The sequence below is a fragment of the Heterocephalus glaber genome, unplaced genomic scaffold (assembly GCF_053883595.1).
Source record: "Heterocephalus glaber isolate CG9 unplaced genomic scaffold, H.glaber_assembly_v1.0 deba00001479, whole genome shotgun sequence".
Lineage (NCBI taxonomy): Eukaryota > Metazoa > Chordata > Mammalia > Rodentia > Bathyergidae > Heterocephalus > Heterocephalus glaber.
In genome coordinates, this window is record NW_028258316.1 from 18,165,855 (window position 1) to 18,186,794 (window position 20,940).

General features: G+C 42.8%; 1 protein-coding gene across 15 annotated transcripts in view; it reads left to right on the forward strand.

The window, feature by feature from the left end:
* Astn2 (astrotactin 2) overlaps positions 1–20,940 on the forward strand; it is a 908,742-nt gene that overhangs the window by 507,242 nt on the left and 380,560 nt on the right. For all 15 annotated transcript variants that reach the window (XR_015439761.1, XR_015439763.1, XR_002396623.2 and 12 more), the window contains one exon: positions 14,323–14,473. Coding sequence is in view for 12 of the 15 variants with exons in the window: in XM_087182849.1 (XP_087038975.1) it covers positions 14,323–14,473 (151 nt within the window). In the remaining 3 variants the exon portion in view is untranslated. The remainder of the gene's footprint in view (positions 1–14,322; positions 14,474–20,940) is intronic.

Consider the following 20,940-nt stretch of genomic DNA (forward strand, 5'->3'; position numbering starts at 1 on the left):
GAATAAACAGATATATTTACATAGATCAACATTTCGAAGATACAAAAAGATCAAAGTCTTTCTTTACCCATGCGACAACTCTGCCACCCTGCCTCTTTCAGTCTCTCCCTCCCTGCCTGCAGACCTCTCTCTGATCTCTGATTCCCGGTGTCGTGTCTTTCCTGCCTTGTGAGACCACTGGCTTTGTTGGGCACAGAGCCCTTGGCTTATTCCTATCTGTATCTCTGACAGCTTATAGCATAGGCCATAGCACAGTAGGTGCTTAAGAAAAAATGTTGCTGTAATGATGGGTAGATGGATAATTATTTGATTGTTCCTAAAGAAATTAGTAATCATCATTTACGACATTGACTACCTAACACTCTTGTAATTATGGATGATCAGTGGGCAATTACCTGGTGATTTTCATGACATAAAAATTCATTAAATTATGCTACAGATAACCCTAATGCTTCAACATAGCAATAGTACTTATTCAGCACGTGAATTAACTAACTAGTGTTTAATTACCACAATTCACCATCCACTACTAAATTTTTTAGCAAGTGGCTGATAGACTAGAAGCAGCCTTTTTCTGCCTGTGATTTCTCTTTTATAAAATGATTCTTTCTAGGTCTGTAAAGATGTGTTTTGCCTCTTGGAAATTGAGCATTCTTCTAATCTGTCCACACTATGCAAAGGCAGCAGCACCCAGGTGCAAAATGAGAAGTGCAGTAACAGGGAATTTACATGGTCAGACTTTTTTCTTTCTCTGTGCCCGATAGTATGTGTGGTCCTTTAAGTGGCTTACCTCATCTTGCTTTCGTATTAGTGCTGGGAAGCGGGAGCTTTGATCTCCATTTGACAGATACGGAAACTGAGGTCAGAAAGACAAAGTAACTCTCACATGGTTCAATTCAGATTCCTCTCACTTGAATCCTCAGTGCTTTCTGATGCTCCAAGCTGGCCTCTTTCCACATCTGCCTTTCCTTTGTTCTCACAATACAAGGAATTGTCTCTTCTCCTTGCACTCCCATCAAGTTCACACGCATTCTCCAGAATTCCTTCAGTCTGTGCCACCTTCCCTATGTGTATTCATGGCACATGATCTTCCTTGCTTCCTAGGGATGCTGTGCTGCAATGCACTTGTGCGTTCTTCAGTCACATTTTAAGCCGCTTTCCTCCGGGGCATCCCCCTCATCAGCACCCCACCAATCACGCCAGGCCCCAGACGTTGCCCAAGAAATCCCAGGATCTGATTTTGTGCTAGCCATTCTCCTTCTTGGAAACTCAGTTTCTTCATCTGTAAAACAAAAACTGAAAGACCATGGACAACTATAACAACCCCCAAAGATGATGTGCATGACCTCAACTGGAAAATGATACAGGCTTGCAAAATGCAAGGGGTGCTGCTCTCATTGTCACAAATTTGGCAGTTTATGGCAAACAGGTGTGTCATTGGTTCATTTCTGTGTGTTTGCAGTGCCTCTCCACCTAAATACAAGTTCCCCAAAGACAGAGGACTTCCCTACACACCCGCACAGGCCTGGATCATACGAGGTACATGGCAGGTGTGTGGCACAAAAATGGCCTGAATGAAGAATCAGTTCCTGGCTCAAAGAAAACAGGCACCTCCAGGCAGTTCAGAGAATCGCAGCAGTTTCTCCAGGTTTATCCACAAGGAACAGGGCAGCTGGGTGCCACAGTCCCCTGACCCTCTCTCTTTGGGAGATCAGTGAGGGCTAAAGCAGTTCCCATTAAAAGCAGTCTGAGACAGCATTCAGTTCAAACTTTTCTTCCAACATGAGTAAGCTGCGGTTCAGAGATTGAAAAGGCCTTGCTCATGAACACCATGAACCAGTGGCAGAAACAATTTGGAATCTAAGTATCTGGATTCTGAATCCAGTGCTTTTTCCACTATTCTAGCTCTTGGCCAGATTGAGCCTGAAGCATTTGAAGATCACAAAAGGTTGTCCAAGGCTGGCCCATGGCTGCCCCTGTTTCCCTCATTTCCTACAGGGCTTCAGTCTTCTCCCTTCCTGGATATTTGCTAAATTTCTCCCTGGAGACTTGTGAAACCATTACCATAATCAAAGTAATAATCATATCCATCACCTCTAAAGCTTACTGTGTTCTTTTTGTGTGTGTGTTTTGTTTTCCTGGTAAGGACACTTAACTTGAGATCTACCCTCTTCACAAAATTCTGAGTACACAATAGACTGTTCTTAACGACGGACACTTTGTGATAGAGCAGATCTCTAGAACTCATTCATCTTGCCTAGCTGCAATACATGCCCATTGAAAATAACTCTTCATTTCAGAGGCTCTTAATAGTCAGAATGTTCAATGTTGGCTGTTGCTTTTATTTTGATTTCCATCAAAACTGTATTCCTGTTATTCATACAAGGGGAGACATCAAAGTTGTGGGCCTTCAGCTCTGGAAAATTTGATTCACTTAAAGACCAACTTAACAAGAAATTTGGGCCCAGCTCTTTCATTAATTCCTCATTCAGTTCTTTAGTTATTTGTGAATCCAGCTATTCACTTATATTTTCAAGACATGTTTGATACCCCCAAGTAAGTGTCATTGTGCTAAGCCCTAGTGGTGTGAAGATCCCTTCTTTTAGATGACGTCTACAGGAAAAATAAGACCCAAACTTGTTTCTTGTCCACCCTTCCTCTCTCCTCAATTCCTCCTTTTCTTCTTCTTTTCTTCTGATTACACATTCACAGTGCCTTCTCCAGGATGGTGTGCTTGCAGTGGAGTCTAGCTATAAACCCTCATGGTAAGAGTTAATATTCATGGCAGGATAGCACAGGAATTAAAATCTCCTTGGGATGGAGCTCAGTTTGAGTCTTAATTAGCTATGTAACTTGGAGCAAATATCTTCACTTCCTTCATCCTCAATTTTTTTTTGTATTTGTATAGTCTGACTATAAATGCTTCTCTTAAGAGGTTGCTGTGAGATTGCATGAGGTAATACAAGTGGAGAACACAGTATCTTGGCAGCCATTTCTTGATCAACAATAATAAAATAAACCCAGTGTTTAGTGAGGCTCTGGAGAATGTCATTAATTTAACTAGGCTTGGGTGGATGAAAGAAAGGCTAAGTATTCAAAGACAATGGGGATTTGTCAGCAGAGTAAATCTGATATGCACTGGCTAAGGAGAGGGTTGTGGGACTAGAAAACCTAGTGGCTGCCTTCTACCCAACTCCTCCAAACACTCAGACCTTTTCAGAAAGGTCTGAGCAATAGCTTGCAGTTCTTGGACTGTAGTGTTCACTGCTCACCAGTGGGTTGTCCCATAGGAGGGAGGCCAGAGCTGGCTCACTCACTCTTGTGCTGGTCATGGGACCCACCAGCCGGCACGTGTCAGAAGCCAGCCTGGCCAGGACCAGACTCAGAAGACTTGGCAGTGTGGGTTTGACGCAGGCAGGAGAGAAACTCTTGGGCTGTCTGCTGGGTGACAGCTGCCTGGAGAGCAGGCCGTAGTCACGATTGTCACCACATACTACTTCAGTGTTCATCGTTACCCAGGTTTCCCCGCAGGCACCAGAGAAGAGTGATATGGGAAGTCTAAGACAGGGAAAAGGGCCTGGTGCCCTCATCTGTGTGGAAAAAGTATGAATTCCCCCATTGTTCAAGCCTGATTATTAAGCTTTTGCATCCTGAGTCATCTGACTTTGGAAGTTCAGAGAGCACAGTCATCTACAAGAGGCATTCTGGAGGAGAATGTGGAACTTCAGAGCCAGATACGGTCAGATTCCTGTTGTGGCTCCACTGAGCTGTTGCAAGGGGACTTCACCTCCAGGACACCTCAGAAATCTTCTAGGCCCTGGGTCTGAGGAGTAGGCATCATCCACCAGCTTGGAGAATTACAACCCTTCCTCCAGGTTCTCCATAGAAAACTATGGACCTGTGAATAACTCCGTCACTCTGAGCCTAAGATTTCTCACTTGTAAAATGGGGTGAGGTCTCCCTTGTGGGACTAAACTAGAAAATGCCACATGCAACCGAGTCTGGTGCCCACCCTATGCCATAATAGCGGGCTCACTGCCTGTTTCTGCAGCCCTCCTCTTCCTTCCTCTGCTCCTCATTCAGTGCCTCCACTTAGGCTGTGCTCTAACCCCATCCTTCCGTCCTTTGCCTCATTTTCTTGTTCTTCCTTCCTTATCCTTGTCCTCTTTTTCCTTCAAGACCCAGGAACCCTTCCCCAACTCCACCAGGAAAAGTCATTGTTTCTTCTTGAGGATTGTTTGACCTGTTGTGTTGGTTACTTTTCTCCAGTTGCTGAGACAAACTACCTGACATCCAAAGTTAAAAGGGAAGAGGTTTATTTGGCTTATAGTTCATAGAGGCTTCATTCCATAGTTGGCTGGCTCCAAGGTAGGGAAGGCAAACGGGCATCGCAGAGGAGAAACAGCATGGCGCACAGAAGATAGCAAAGGCAAGAAGAGGCCTTCACCGTGTCTTTCTGCCCCCTTTTATCCCATCCAGACTACCGGAATTACGACAGTGGCAAACCACTCACTCATGTATAGAGATTTACTAATCACAGGCCCTTAACCCCAGCATCGCACATTCCAGCTTCAACTACCTTTGAGCAAATGAGGCTTCCGGGGGACATCCAGACTCAAACCATAAAAGCTGTCTTTACACATCTGTAAGTGTCTTCTTGGTTTCTTGTCCTCAGCCCTCACTGCTGTCTGCCCTGACTGTGCACTGGCTGGGAGTGGGGGCCTTATTTCAGCACCTTGAGTGCCGAATATCTAACAGAGGTCCTGCTACTCAGTGGGTGTTTGAGAAATTAGAAAATGCATCCCCACCATGGTACCTCGGCAGCTCTAAGTGTGGATAGCTACGATAAACTTCCCTTACCCTAGGAAGAAGAGGAGAGAGAGAGGGAGAACTGGGCATTTGCATACTTGCATAGGTGTATTATCTTCTTTCATATAGTCAGTGAGCTACCCTTGGAGGAAACACAGCGCACTGACTGTTTACAGACAAGAAAACTGAAGGTCAGAAGGGAAAGTCACTTGCAGGAGGACAAACCACTTAAGGCTTTAATATTTTCCACCTGAAGCCAAAGACTGTTTTCCTTTCACCACACCACATGTATCCCACCAGGATGCAATTATATTGGTGTGATCATAACTGAGTTTTAATTTCCTGTCTCTTCCTATCTGGACCCAAGCTTCTGATTATATTCACCAAGTGACACATATTTAGTGAAAATTCTTTTCCAGCAAAGTGTTGGTCTAGATAGGAGCTCTTCCTGGGGTCCAGGCTGGAGGGCCATGAAGTTATATGAGAAAATAATACATCTTTATGTTCCCTGGATTCTCATTGAAAGTTAGAATTTCTTTCTCTTATAAACATAGTCAAACAAATTTGGATATGTAAACAGCACCTGTGACTTTGTCACCAGTAGAAATTACATACGGTTTGATATCATATTTCTTTTGTTGCACATGTCTTAAAATATAGTTTATGCTCATCTCTATTTTGAATTTATGGTTATTATGGTTTATTACATCTGCTACTAGATCTTTTTATTAAGTGTGTCAATAAAGAAGCATATATAATATGACATTACAAGTGTCTTTTTAAAAAGATGTTGATAAATGGTTTCTTTGGTAATTCTTTTGCATTTGATTTCACACAAAAGCAAGATTCTAAGATATAGGTCTCAGGATTCACCAGACCAACAAAGGGAACCTGGGCATCAATGTAAGAACCCCTGTTTCCGAGAGGAAGACTCTCAGGACTGACAAAAAGCCTGCTCTTGTTGGTAACAAGGACTTTAATAGGAACAGAGAGCATATTGGTCTTTGTTTGGGGCTCAGTGCTTTGCAAATGTTTCACATGCCTTTTCATTCATTCATTCGTTCATTCATTCAATAAAAATCTGGCAAGTGCGCCAGGCACTCTTTAAGTCACAGGACTGTAGGGAGCCTGACAAAGCTCCTACCTTCATTGAGTTTTTTATTATCTCCTCATCCTCAGGTACTATTATCTGTGATTGATGTATGAGGAAACCGAGGCTCAGGGAGGTCGGATGAGTTGCTAAAGATCTCTGATCTAATAAAAGTCAGGGCTTGGTTTTGAGCCGCAGCCAACTTCATAGTAACATGCTTGCATTTATTTCTTACTTCCTTACTGATTGTGTAAGTCCCTTGATTTCCTCAAGTGTGCCTACATAATGGGAATAAAGAATATTCTCTCACTGTCTGCTCTTATATTTCCACCTTATCTTTGAAATTGACAATTGACAACTGAGAGCAACTGTCAGCCTTTTGGGCAGCCTCACAATGTTATTGGAAATATAAGCTGGAAGGACCCTTAGAGATCACCCTATCATTGTACCAGTGTGGAATCTGAGACCCAGAGAGAATGGGGAGGGTCACCCAGGAACACATAGCAGAAGGAGGCGCAGAGCTCTACCTGAGCTACCAGGATAATGCTCTTCCTGCTAGAGAACACGTCCCTGGTGGGGGTTTTTCTTGGCCTACAGTAACCCCTTTACCATCCCAGACCACCAGGTCTCTCTGGCTCCTGAGTAGCAAGGCAAACTTCCAGCTGGGGGAAGGTTCTCCTTCCTCCAGTGCCCATCTTAATGAGTTTCTCTCGGAGATGAGAACCCTGAGAACCTGTCCAGGACTGCATGTGGGTATTTCATGAATAAGTAATCCTCAAGCCTCAGCATTTGTCACTGAACGCTTTTTGTTTGTTTGTTTGTTTGTTTTTAAAAATAATGATGGGACTTGCAAGGGGTAGGAGGGAGGTTGGATAACGAAGAAAATTTCTATTACTGGCAATCAGAACAAATACAGAGAGGCAAAATAATGGCCTTAGAGATCAGATGCCATCCATGGTCACTGTGTCTGTTGGGAGGGGGCACAAAAATCATCCCCACACTCCTGAGAAAGCCATGGGGTGGCAAAACCTTGCCAGGCCACAGCCTGGTTTGGCTCAGAGAGGGCCTGACACTCTCCAGGGAACTCTGTCCCCACAATACCACCTCCAGCTCCCTAGATTAGATTGGTTCCTCTGCCATATGCTGTCACAGTGCTCAGTATTTTAGAGCATCTACCACAGTTTGTAATTATAGACTTAGATATAGATATAGCCCCAGGCACAGATAGAGGTACATACACACAGATATAGATATCACATAGACACAGATAAGCATGGGGTTAGATATAGACAGCTAAGAGGTAGGTGCATGCTGAGTGACTCTTCTACCAACTAACTGCAAGGCCTAGAAGGATAAAGCCCATGTTTGTTTCACTCTTTTTTCTACATCTAACTTTCAACTCACATGGTGGGTAAATACTTGTTAAATGAGCAAATGCATTCTCAAAACATCTCTGCCCTTTATGGAAAGTCCCAGTTGAGCTTGGTGGTGATGAGGAGCTTTTGTATCTTCTAACTTATTAAATCTTGACCCACAACCCTGCATGTTGAATGTTATTGTCTTTGTTTCCAAGACAGACAATGGACATTGGAATCATTTTCTCTTTATTTTCATCACCACACAGCTGACAGGCCTTATCTGTCCCCTCCTCCCCTTCCTCAGCCCTGTCCTTGTTCAGTGAGCAGCTGCAGCCTGCCCAGTGCACTGGGGGATGTGATCGAGGAGGGCTCTCAGCAAGCAGGAAGTTATAAGCTACTCAAAGACCCAAGACACTCACAGGAAGCTATGAGACCACTCTGCACAGCAATCTATATTCTCCACCTAAATTAGTACAAACCATAATTGCGACAGGAAGCAGAATATGAAGTGTCAGCTGCAATACCAGTCCCAGAATCTCTGGGTGGGGAGCGATCTTAAAGAAGAAGGCAGGACACTGAAGAGACTGGAGTTAGATGCTCCCAGGGAGAGCTTCCCTGTCACTAGTGCTCCCTGCCAACATTCTCACATCTGCAAGTGCCATGCTCTGTATGTGAGGACTTGTGTCTTTTTAAATAAAGTAATATGGATAATAACACAATCCCACAGGGCTATGGCAACAATTAAATGAAATCATCCATGAAAAGTAAAAGTTCTTATAAATTCCCAGTAGATATCAGCCTTTGTTATTGTTAGTATCACCATCACACTGTACACTTCTCCCCTGGAAGGGTGACTCCCTCCACAAGCATCACAGGAAATGGCCAGCCCTTTTCAGTTTGCATTGCTACACAGGCCAGCGATGGGAATGGGGAAGTAGCATTCCCATTGCAGAATAGCTTGATTTTGGAGAAAGCTCAAATTCACCTCCCTGTAGCCTGTGCCACCTCATCCCTGCCCCTTTCCCTGGAAACTTCTTATTATCTAATCTTTGCAAAGCAGACACTTATATTGCTGGTTTAATTTTTCTGGCCTCCCCACTGCATGCTCTAACGCATACATTCCTGCATCTCCCAGGAAGCAGCCCAGTGCCCAGAACAGATTACACATCACTGAAACATTTTAAATGAGCAGGTGGAGCACACAGGGTCCTCTTTTCCATCTCTTGTGTGGAGCTTCTTACATTCTCCAGGCATGGTCCTTGCAATTTTGAGGGACACTCAAACAGTGCTAATTATTGCTAGTTGTTAACACTTACCAAGTGCTAGGCATTTAACATATATAATTTATTTCTTGTGTTAACTTTGATAGCTAGGTATTGATATCTGCATTTTTTCCGATGTGAAAATGGAAGCCCAACATATAAGGGACTTGCCTGAAATCTCACAGTGAGTGAAGTTGTGATTCTGCCACACAGCTGTGTGCCTCCAGACACATCTGCCCTTTATCTGCTATTCTACATGGTGGCTCAAGCAACTGGGTGCTGAGAAGGCTCATTAGACCCTCAGGCAGATGGGGAAGAGGAGAACCTGACTCCTACTGAAGTTGTCCCCCGTCCCACTTCCCCTAGAACTCAGGAAACACAGTTGCTGATTGTTACCAGAGAGTGATTAGTGTGTATCTCTGGGGGCCTTGTCACTGTCTCTGCTCTGAGTCATCCATTCACATCTCTCTGTGGTGACACAGACCTGTCCTGGTGTTTATTAGTAGTGGGCCATGTCAGCATCTGTTCCAGGCTGCCCTGCCTAATGCTCACCCTGTGTGGGACTCAGGCTGATGCCACCAAATAGAACCCCGTGACACATGCATGAGTGGCCAGGCCCATAATGAGGAGGCGGCTGCCTTACCCAGCTCAGTAGGGTCTGGCTAACTCCATTTTGAACTCAATATTGTCAGAAAAAAAAAGAAAAAGAATTAGTATGTGAGAGCCAGAGAAATTCTTAGAATCATTTTAGACAATGCCTTGACTTAGATGCAGAATGAGGTTATAATGAGGCCAAAGAGAGAAGCCAGAATAATCACCCAGGACCTGGCATGCAGTATTTGCTCAATTATTTATCAAATGAATCCATAATGAATAAGTCTGCATTGGGTTTTAGGGTTTGAAAAACATTGCTAGTTATTATGGTATCATCCTCATAATAATCTATAGGGCTGGGAGCAAGACATATATTCATTCCATTTTAGACATGAGAGGGTGAGGTTCGGAAGAAATGTAGCAAGAGGGGTGTGGCTTCTGGAATTGGAGATGCCTAGTTTTGTATCCTAACTCTCACACTGACTTCAGCTTTTCATGGCCTTAAATCCAAAGGAAGGTTGACTTAGTTCCTTTGTGCTACTGTAACAAACTGTACACATTAAATACTTTATAAAGAATAGAAATTTATTTCTTACAGTTCTGGGGAGTTCACAGTCAAGGCACCATCAGGTTCGGTGACTGGTGAGCCCTTTTATAAGAATACAACTCGCATTCACGAGGTCTCCACCCTCACAACTTCATCAACAGGCTCTACCTGTTATTAGTGTTGCATTGGTGATTTAAGTTTCTGTTTGAATTTTGGGTGCATCATAAGCTTTCCCATCACGGCAGTGGTGGCCTTTTAGAAAGGGAAGGATACAAAGGTACACTAGGAAAGAAGGCCTTGTGACAATGGAGGCAGATATTGGTGTCATGAAAACATAAGCCATGGAAAGGAGAGCAAGTGTGGTCAAAAGGCATCAGGAGCTCTGCAGATGTGGCAAAGGGCTCTCCCCTTGATCCAGCAGAAGGACCATGGCTTGGTCAGCACTGTGGCTCTGGATGGTGTCCCCCTCCAGAACTGTGACAGGGCTTCTGCTATTTTAAGTCACTCACTTCCTGGTACTCACTATAGCAGCTCTAGGAAATGAATACACTGTGTTTCCCCTTTTATTCCAACGTGGTCTGAGGCTATTGTGGACCCCAAAGCATAAGCCAGGAGTCAGAGGCTGCAAGTGATGTAAGGAAAGCACAGGCTCAGCTCTTCCTCTTCATCCTCCCTAAGGCAGGCAGAAACTAGACATGGTTTCTACTAGATTTCCCATAAGGAGAGCTCTGTCCTACCCAGGACACAGAGAAGTTGTTGAGATTCTAACTGTGGCATGGAAAAAGCATAGGGCTAGAAGTCAGGCAGATCCGTGCGCACAGCCTGGCCTTGCCTCCACTAAGACCTGGCAGCCATGGACTGTCCCACAGGAAGAAAATTGTGAAGCTCATAGTGCTGTTATGAAAATCAAAAGAAATAATCCAAGAAAAGAGCCTGGCATCTAGTGGGTGCTCAGGAAATCATAAGCGATGAAGATGATGGTGATGACAGAGACTCACAGCAAGGCCTGGACTCTCACCCAGGTCTCCTATGCCCCTATATCCATCAGTCCAACCAATCTCTGCCCTCATGCTGCCCCACTGATCATTACACCCACCCCCTACTACTGGGATAATTCTAAGATCCAGCAGACCCCAAACCCTGGACTCAGGCTGAGATGGTAGATTGAGTCCCCAAGTTGTGAAAATGCCGTAAACTCCTTTCTGCTCTTCCTACTTGGATTCTTCATTTCCCTCCAGCACACGGTCAATTATCCTGGCTTAATAACAGCCCTTAGGTCAAGTCTTTGTGTTTTATGTAGTGCTCCTAACACATAAATGAAGCTTTTCTCTTTAAAGGCTAAGAGTTTCCTTATTTGTATATACTGAGCCGTCACTGGGTTCTCCAAGAAGGTGATTTTTTTTTTTTTTGCTTGTTTTTCTCCTTTGTGTTTCTCTCTGTTCTCAGTCTCTCTTCTCTCTATGTCTGTGTGTTCTTTTCCACCTGGTATCTTTCTCTCCACTTTCATTTTTTTGTCTTTCTGTCTCTGAATCCTTTTCCTCTCCCCTTTCTTGCTTTCCCTTTCCTCTTTACACTTATACATTTGTTCTGTATACCTGGCTGTTTCCTACTCTTATACTTTCTCCTTGTTTCTTTTTCCTACTCTGGGTCATTTGGTCATTTTTTTCATATAGTTCCTCTTCCTCTATTTCCCTGTCTTTTAGTCTCTATGAAATTCCTCTCTGGGTGCCTCTGCCTTTCGTTCTGCTTTTCTACCTGCTAGTCTATTTATTTTTCTCAATCTGTTCATCTTCTTCTGAAACTTTTGTGTTTCTGGCTCTGTTTCTCTTCTTTCTTCCTAGCAGTTTCTCCATGTATTTATCTCATTTCTTTTCTCTCTCTCTCTCTCTCTCCCTCTGTCTTTATCTCCTCCTCTCATGTGCCATTTCTTATCTCTCTAAGGGTATTAATATTTTAATAGCCTTAATATCTTCCCAGGATCCTCAACTCTTTCCATGATTCAAAAGCGGCATATCTCCTCAAAGCTCCATTCTAGGAACAGTTAATTCTCTCTCCCCATACACCTGTCACCTCATGTCACCTCGAGCTGTACAAAGTTATTAAGTGACAAGTAATCTGCCAGCCCTCTCTGCACACTGTCCTTTGTCTCCATCCTAACAGCCTCTGCTATGAAGGATTTGGAACGGGAACTCAGAGTGGCTGAGGAAGGGAGTCCACCACTTGGCCAGGCTCTTGGTAAAAGGACTGCTCTGTGGGAACTGCATCTGTATTTTGTTGTTTTCTTTGCTTCATTTGAAAACATTTACCTAGCACATGTTCATCCACACCCTGTGCTGGGGACTAAAGAGGGTGGGAAAATCTTGAGCCCTTCCCTTGGAAAGTTCACAATCTCTGGGAGACCATGGGACTGGTAATTAAGTTCAATAAGATAATAGATCTTTTAAAATGTGCTCAAAAGGAGAGAAATTAATCCTAGTGAGAGGAAGTAGAGAAGGCTTCACAAAGCAGATGTCAGTCAGCTCTGTGTTGACTCCTGCCCAATGTCACTTCTGTATCCCCTCTACATAGAATAGTGGCTAGTGCACAGTAGACACTTGACAAACATGTGCAATATATGAATGAGTAGGAAAAATTTTCAGGGGTAACCAGGGTTTTGTCTGGAAGAGAATTCAGAGATAAACATGCCAGACAAAAGGCAGAACATGATTAAAGATCCTGTGAGCTAAAGGTATAGGTTGTATAACTTTAGATTTTAGGGTTAAAGATGCTCAACAGGTAAAGTCAATGCAAATATTCCAAAATCTAAAGCACCCCTGAGTCTGAAACACTTCTGGTCCCAAGCACATTGGATAGGGGATTCTCAAGCTGTACATACTGATCCAGATACCAACTTCAGGGCTGACCCACCCCTCCCCAAGCTATGGGCTGATAGCTCGCAGCTTTGTCTCCTACTGGATGTTGCCTTCTGTCACAGGGACCTGCCTCACCCAAGGCACCTGCTTGTAGACAGCAGCCTTCAGCCAATGATAGACTTATATGGGAATGCAAAGATCTGGATCATTTACCTTAATTTTAGACATCCATAAAGCACTACCCCAGCTCCATAGATTCCCACAGAATCAGCTGAGGCTTCAAATTCACCTTGCAAGTCTTCCTGATCATTCCCTGGTCACTTTGTACAGATGTAGCTACCAGGAGGGCTCTTCTGTCAATTTCCTATACACAACTGCATTGCAGAGACTGTTTTCATGGCACTAGACCTGAGATTCTGTGTTCCAGTAATGGAAAGAGGCATGTGGCCAGTGAGTAGAAAGTATGAGAACAAGATAACTGTAGCTGGATGGGTAGCCAGGGACCAGATTTTGAAGAGCCTCGAAGGCCAAGGAAACTAATTTAGATCCTTCTGTAAGTACTGAAAAGCTGTTGATCAAAGGACTATCTCCTTATATCTTGGATTTACCAGGTTCACTGGTAGCCAGTATGAAAACTGGAAAAGAAGGAGATAAGATTGGAGGCAGGAAATGAGTTAGAAGATTCACATCTGAAGCTCCAAGTTCAAGTAGGTAAAGAATAGAAAAAATATAAAGTATGCCCCAAAGACATTATTGGTAATGCTTTCCAGTTCTTCCAGCTACCTGTCCATATACAATCATCTTCCTTCTTTCACAGCTCTGGGCTTCCTGAGTTGCACATTATGGAAGAAGATAGTGCCTCTTTCCACTGCCTGTGTTGCCCCTGGAATACCCTGCAGTTTCAGTAATCATGCATACCTCCATTGAAGGACATCCCAAATTTGGGGGCCTTTCTCCAGAAAACAGCATAAGAAACTTTCACCTTATCCCCCATGTTAGAATAATCATCTTATAGAATTCTTGGAGAACTTTGGCAGATCTATGGATTATGGTATCTAGACCACTCTTACCTTTTGAGAACCTCGCTTGGGAATACTCATGTGTTTCCCTGGAACCTCGTGACCTTCCCAACAGCCATCACTGCCAACCTTGATAGTATGACTTATATACAATCATCTGAAAAATAATCTTCAATGATCCTAAGACCAGAGTCCTGTGTTTGTGTCTTGGCTCTGCTGTTTATAGGCTGTGGGATTTAAGGTGAGTCCCATAACCTTTCGTAGCTTTAATTTTATAAATTGAATAGTAGGTTGAAGCAGGGAGGCTGAAGTAATAAGGCTGCATGGAGTCCTAGAGTTGCTATAGGGAGCTCTAGAAGGTTTCAAAACTGACTTGATCAAGTTTAGAGCTTTGTAGTAGAATGATTTTTTTCTTTGAACTTGGAACTTGGTACAAACTTCATTTCTGTCACATTACAAGCTGGCTGGCCTTCAGCAAGACACCTCGCCTCTTTAAGCCACAGTTTAAAGCCACCTGTTGGCAAAATGGAAATCTCATCCCTACCTTTCAAAATTATGAGGATTAGTGAAATGAAGGCCAGAGTTCTAAGTCCATTTCTCTATATCACAACAGGACTTAAACATCATGCTATTGAATGGTACACCTGTTGATTTTTTAAAGTATTTATGTTGTTTTCTTGGTTACACATAAAATAAATGATGATTTCAAATATAATAAATCAATTCACATTAATTTTTTAATTCAGCAATGCAGATGTTTCTGGGATTTAATCATCCCCTTTCTCTCCAAGGGAAGAAGCAATGCTGTCCACGTACTTTGAAACCATCAATGACCTGCTGTCCTCCTTTGGGCCGGTGCGTGACTGTTCTCGGAACAACGGGGGCTGCACTCGCAACTTCAAGTGTGTGTCTGATCGCCAGGTGGACTCCTCAGGATGTGTGGTGAGTGTCCATCTAGATGGCCAGGCCACCTGCTCCAGCCTCACCTGTAAGGGGCAGCAGGCCAAGGAGCATCACGCTACGTGTAGCTCCTGCCACTGGAGCTTTTGGCTTTCATCACATCACCTGTAAAATGGCAACATTAAACCTACCTCTTGGAATTGTTGGGAGGAGAGGAGATGTCTAACTTAAGTGCCTATCATACAATAGGTCCTGGAGAGGCCCTGGCTTCTGGAAGCTTACAATCCCTTCGAGGGTACAATAGAGCATGCCTCATCTCTGTGGACCCACTAGGGATCAATGAGATGCAAACCTTCTAGAGCATAGGTGCCTTGGTGTGGTCCAGAAGAGAAAGTTTCAACTGAGACCTTCAGTTTGGAACAGGCTTCTTTTTTTTTTTTTTTTCACAAACTGAAGGTTTTATTTAAGGTGCAACACAGGGATTCAAAGGGTGGAGCTGAGTGGAACAGGCTTCTTTAAGAAGTTGATACTGGAAATGGTTTCAAAAGATGTCTCATTGAGGTCTGATCAAAAAAGACAGTGAATATTTAAATTTTTAAAAATTATTATAGTAAAAGACATATTGCCTCAAAATATCCCTTCTTGCTTTGAACACACTTATACCACCTGAAGCAGTTCTGGAAGCCCTGTTTCATGAGTGTCTTTAGTTTGCTGTCCTGGGTGCCTCATTGCCCTGAACCAATTCAAAATGTTTACCTTTCATGGTCATTTTGACTCTGGGGAAAAACTAGAAGTGACATGGTGCCAGATCCAGTAAAGGAGGTGGATGAGGACACAATGTAACTTTTTCTTTATTTTTGGTACCGGGGATCAAACTCGGGTCCTTGCACTTGTGCAGCAGGCAGTGAAACCACTGAGCTAAATCCCCAGCCCACAATGTCACATTTTTATGAGCTCGCCTTTCCACTGGATGGCACTCAGCAGCAGCCTTCACTATACTTTTGATGATGCCCCCTGAAGACACAAAAGAGGACTTCCAGAACACCTTCAGAAAGTGGCAGGAACAGTAGGATATGTGCATTTGAAGCAAGGGGGAGAATATAGAGGGGGATTAATGCCAATGCTTCTTTTAGGGCAATAATTTTTCAATTTAAATATTCACTGTATATTTTGATCACTCCTTGTACATTAGAAAAACAGTGCTGATGCCCAAGACAGAAGTGTGGGAGTGAGGGGAGGCAGCCATGTGTACATGGAATTTCAGGATCTAGTGTGAAATAACAACAAAAAGAACAACAGAAGGATTAGTGAAGATCCCTACTGCTTACAGAAAGGTGTCCAAGTATTGATTTTTTTCATAAGAATGGTCTTGGGTAGTTGTTCAAAATGCAAGTTCCAAGGTTCCACTCTAGAAGAGATTGGGTCCCAAGAACTTGAATTTTTAACAAGTGAAAGAGAGTGTGTGCATATGTCCATGTGTTGGGGTGTGTTGGAAATACACTCGGGAAATATTTCCCCATAGGCTAAACTCAGCCTGGCATTCAGTGCCCTTCTTCTTTTGCCCCTTGTCCAGACCATCCTGCCAAAGCTCTCACCACTTTACTTCGTGCTACACCAGAGCCAAGGGGCACTAATTAGATGTTGCTGTTTGAACATGCTGCCTGTTTAATGCCTCCTGGCCTTTGCTCATGTGGTTCTTTCTCCAAAGAGGGAATTGCTGTCCCCAGGCCATGGAGCAAACAAGTGGACATGTTTCAGGTGTCTCCTCCTTTATAAAGCCTTTTCTCTACGCCGTGGAGAAGTGGTGGTGCTCTTTGAGGGATCATTGCTATTTTCTGTGCCCATAGTTATGGTATCGCTGGTGATAGTTCAAGCTTAGATGGGCTCTAGAATTTATCTTGCCCAGAAAACCAAGGGAGAAACCAGAGAATCTGGTGATTCTGCTCAGCAACCCAATTGTATCCAGCTTGATAAATAAAGAAGAAATAAAGGTGGGCATGGAAGAAGGGATGGGAATTCCTGCTCTAGACTAAGCTTTCAGAATGAGACTCAAGAAAAGTAGAATATACAAGTGGCCCATAACACACCTACATAGCAGCTGGGAAAATGGTCTTTACCAGAAAAACGGGATAAAGAATCATCTAAAATAAAATAACACAATGAAAATCTATTTGAGATTCAAAGATGGATGGACAGCTGGAGTTTTTATTACCATATGTTTGCAATACATAATAAATACATTCATTTTGGGAAATTGGTATGTGAATATATTATATCTTGACCCTTTTTATTTCTCCTGTCTCCTCCACATCCTCAGATCCCCTTCCCATCTCCCTGTTTCCTATCATCTATCTTTTATTTTGCTCTTTAAGTCACTTATACTTTGGGTTTTAATATAAGAGTAACTACAATATTTAACCTTCTCTGTCTGATTTATTTCACTTAGCATTATAGTCTCAAGGTGCATCCATTTTCCTACAAATGACTCAAATTTATCCTTCTTTATGGCTGAGTAATACTCTATTATGGGCATATACCACATTTTCCTTATTTATTCATCTGTTGATGCATATATAGACTGCTTCCAAGATTTAGCTATTATGGATTGTGCTGGTATATACACAGGTATGCATATCTTTAAGTCTTTTGGAAAGATACCCTCAAGAAGTATAGCTAGGTCATATGGAATTTCTATATTTAGTTTTTTGAGGAATCTCCATACTGATTTCCATTCTGTGTTGTTTGTGGGGATGTAAACTAGAACAATTGGAAATTTTATTAATTATAATTCTTAGGGTTACAAATGACAGAAATTCAACACAAAGTAGTCAGAGCCAAAGGGGAAATATATTGGCTCCAGTGGAGGGTAGGTAGAGTTGTGTTGAGGGGGCTTATGGCTTGTATCTGAATGTCCCCCCAAAGCCTCATGCTGTCATAGGTGGAGATTTTTGAGGGTGGCTGGCTCTAGGTGCTTGGTGATGGGTTTAAGTATGTGATGCTGGGAATAAGAGTATGATACCAGGACTGACAGTGCCCCACCCTAGGTGTGGGTAGCACCGCCCAAAGAGCTGGCTTGGATGCTCCTGCTGCCATTACTTGCTGCTAGCTGCCTTCTGCCTGCCACGCCATAAACTGTTTCTCCTCTATGATGCCTTCTGCCATGCTGCCCAGCTTTGGAGCCAGCTGACTATGGACTGAAACCTATATAAGTGGTTTCTTCTTTAACTTTGGGTGTCACATATTTTGTCTCAGCAATGAGAAAAATAACTAAGTCAAGGAGTTCAAACACCATCATTGGTCTCCCTCTTCACTTTTCAGCTCCGGTTTCCTTAGCATTATGCCATTCTCCGGCCAGCTATACCTTCTCCATGCAGTGTTCTGCACCTCCAAGTATAGCACCAAACTCATCTTACCAGGCCAACTTGATTCTCTTGCCTATTCCTGCACCAATTCCTGTAGTCAAGGGCATAGGATAGGCTTATTTACAAATGAGTCACCCTCAGAGCTTCAGCCAGGAAGCAGCTGCACCTGCTGTGGATAGCTAAGAGGTAGGGGAGATGGAATCTCAAGGAAATGTGAACGCCAGCAGCAGGAAGGAAGCTGTGGATGCCAGGTTGTTATACTTCAGCAGCTGACTACTTCAGAATTTTGCAACGTAATCCTTCAGTTTGCATATTGGAAAAGTGAGGCGGTGTGGGGTGGGGGGAAGAGAGAGAAGAAAGAGAAGGAGGAGGAGGAGGAGGAGGAGGATTTGTGCAAACCTTGGAGTCAGTCAATGGATAAACAAGTCAAAAGGATGTTCCATGTCCATGTTGACTCCAAAGCATGACTCTGACTTTCTGAAAGAATTATGTTATCTGCCTCTTTCCTCTTTGGCATCAGTTCTCATTCCAGAAATAATTATGCACCCTCTCCTTTAGGATGGATGTCCCCAAAGAATGAAACCTCTGAATGCAGAATTGTGTGTGTGTGTTTGGGGGTGGGTGTCTAGGCAGGAGTTGTCTCTCTTTTTCTCTCATTAATATGAAGTAGAAAGATAAAAAGACAGAAAGAAAGAACATTCATTCCCTGGAGGTTAAGAGAAAATTCAGCAGTCTGATGAGGTTGTCAGAGACCTTCCTTTCTTGATTAAGGATTTACTGTTAAAACCTCAACTCCAGAATTCAATGGATGCAAGTCAAACTGCTCTGTAGTATAGACAGGCCAATACCTTCCCTTTTACACTGAGATTTAAAATATCTTTTATTTCTCTATACATTTTATTATGCCTACAAAGTGAAACTCTTTCTCCAAGTCTCCCTTCCAAGAAAGTCCATCTGGCATAAAAATAAACATATTTTTTAAACACTTTATAAGTTCTCAAAGCATGTCTACAGTCAGTAATTCACACTCATAACATATCTGGACTACAGGTTCCCTTGTGGATGAAGCAATGAGACTCGGGAAGTAGTGTGACCTTCTGAGGTCTTGACCACCAGGTACCAGAGAGAGGACCAAGACCCTGTCCCCAGCATCATTCTTAGAGCCAGGGCCACTGTGGGTTCTTTCTCCCTGGAGCTGAGAAGAGATAGAAATAAAGAATCATGGATAGAAGGTTGGTCTAAGTGCATTGTTCTTAACCTCTGGTTTGGTCATTGGTGAGCTATGGAATCTACCTTTACCCTCTTAGTCTTATTTTCCTAATACTTTGAAAGGGAACAACAATTCTTGAACTTGTAAATTTTTGCAGAGTAAAAAAAGTACAACTTGCAATGATACTGGATTTACTAAGTGCTACTTCTGTATAAGACCACATCACTGATATTTATATGCAGTATATATTTAGAAGCATAGCCTACCTTTCTAAAATGCTTATATAGCTGAATATCATTTTCAGTTCTTCCCTATTCAGTAACAGTGGACACTTAATTCTAGTCAATTTTAGGTTTTTTACCTTTTACCTTTTCCTAAACATTTTAGTCCAAGGGACTGATGAGTCAGTAAAGCATAGCAGGCCAAGGGATAGTTGATGCTTGCCTTCACTTCTCAGTCTTTTTCCTGCTATACCATTGTCTATCACTCTCTTTCTTTTCTTGTATGTGTCAGGACTTCTCCACCTGATTCACAGGTGTGTGGTCCATGGTGGTATCTGCTGCTTGATACTCCATTCCACCAAAAGGTCACTCACAGCCAGGTACCTCTATCCATCAGATAGCTTTCCAACCCTCCTAAGGGCATGAGGAATGTCCAACAGCTTTTCTACACCAGCCTAAGGATCTTAGAGAAGCTGTCTGCACCCCTCTTGATCTAGACTTGCCTGAAAGCATTTGTATTCAGCTGTTTTCATGCCGGGAAACAGCACTGGGTTATACCTGCCATCAACTAGATGCTATCTGGCAAGTGAGGTATGGATCCCCTTGCCCTTGAATTCACCTGATTTTCTATAGTCCTTCATCCTCTTCAGCCACCAATGTGATTAACCTGATGGGAACAGAGCATAGAGTTCTCTTTAAGGAGGCTCATTAGCACTTACAAGGTTATCTTGTTTGACTTTCAACATTCTTTTCCTCCCCCAATTTAAATGATCTTTACTTCTCTGTGGGTGTGAAAGAAGCTAAATCTGTAATACATCGGAGGTTCTTCCATTATGTTAAAATTATTAATATAATTATTAATATAATTTTTACCTTCTATCTAGTCCCCAACTTCTGAAACACAAAGTAAAAATTCAACGTTTGATTTCTTTTGCTTGGTTTTCTTGTTCTGCTTTGATAACATTCCTTTGGAATAATGTATTTCACTGAAAATAATTGCTCATTTTGAGAATAGATATAAGGTGTATGGTGGGCAGAATAATGTCCTCCCAAAGATGTCCACATCCTAATCCCCAGAACCTGTGAATAAATTATGTTGTTTTACATAACAAAAAGGAGAATTAAGTTTGCATATAGAATTAAGATTCCTGCTCAGGGGACCTTAAAAGAGGGTGATTATCCTAGATTATCAGGGTGTTTCCAGTGTAGTTATAGGAGTCCTGAAATGTGGAAGAGGAAGCAGAAGGGTACATGAGAGAGATACAGCAGTGCTAGCTAGGAAGCTAAGAAAGAGGCTTGCAAGCTAAGGAATGTCTTTAGAAGGAGTCTCTAGAAGCTGGAAGAAGAGAAGCTGGACTCACCCCCAGAACCTAGCCCTACAGGCACTTTGATTGTAGCCATGGAAGACTTGTGTTGAACTTACAACCTATAGAACTGTAAGATAATAAAATTACATTGTTTTAAACTTTCATTTTATAGTAATTTGTCAGAATACCAATGCAATACTAATACAGAGTGAAAGATAATATGAGGAGAGAGGCTGATGCAGGAGGTAGTATATAAAGAATTATCCTATCATTTTTATTTTCAAATAATTCCCAAGGAGGCCTCTGCTCTTGACCAGGGATGGAGGAAATAACAGTGCATGAAGCATGAGAAAGGGGAGGGAGCCTGAGTTCCCCTTTGGTGTCCTAAAGAGTGAAAAATTGTTGTGTA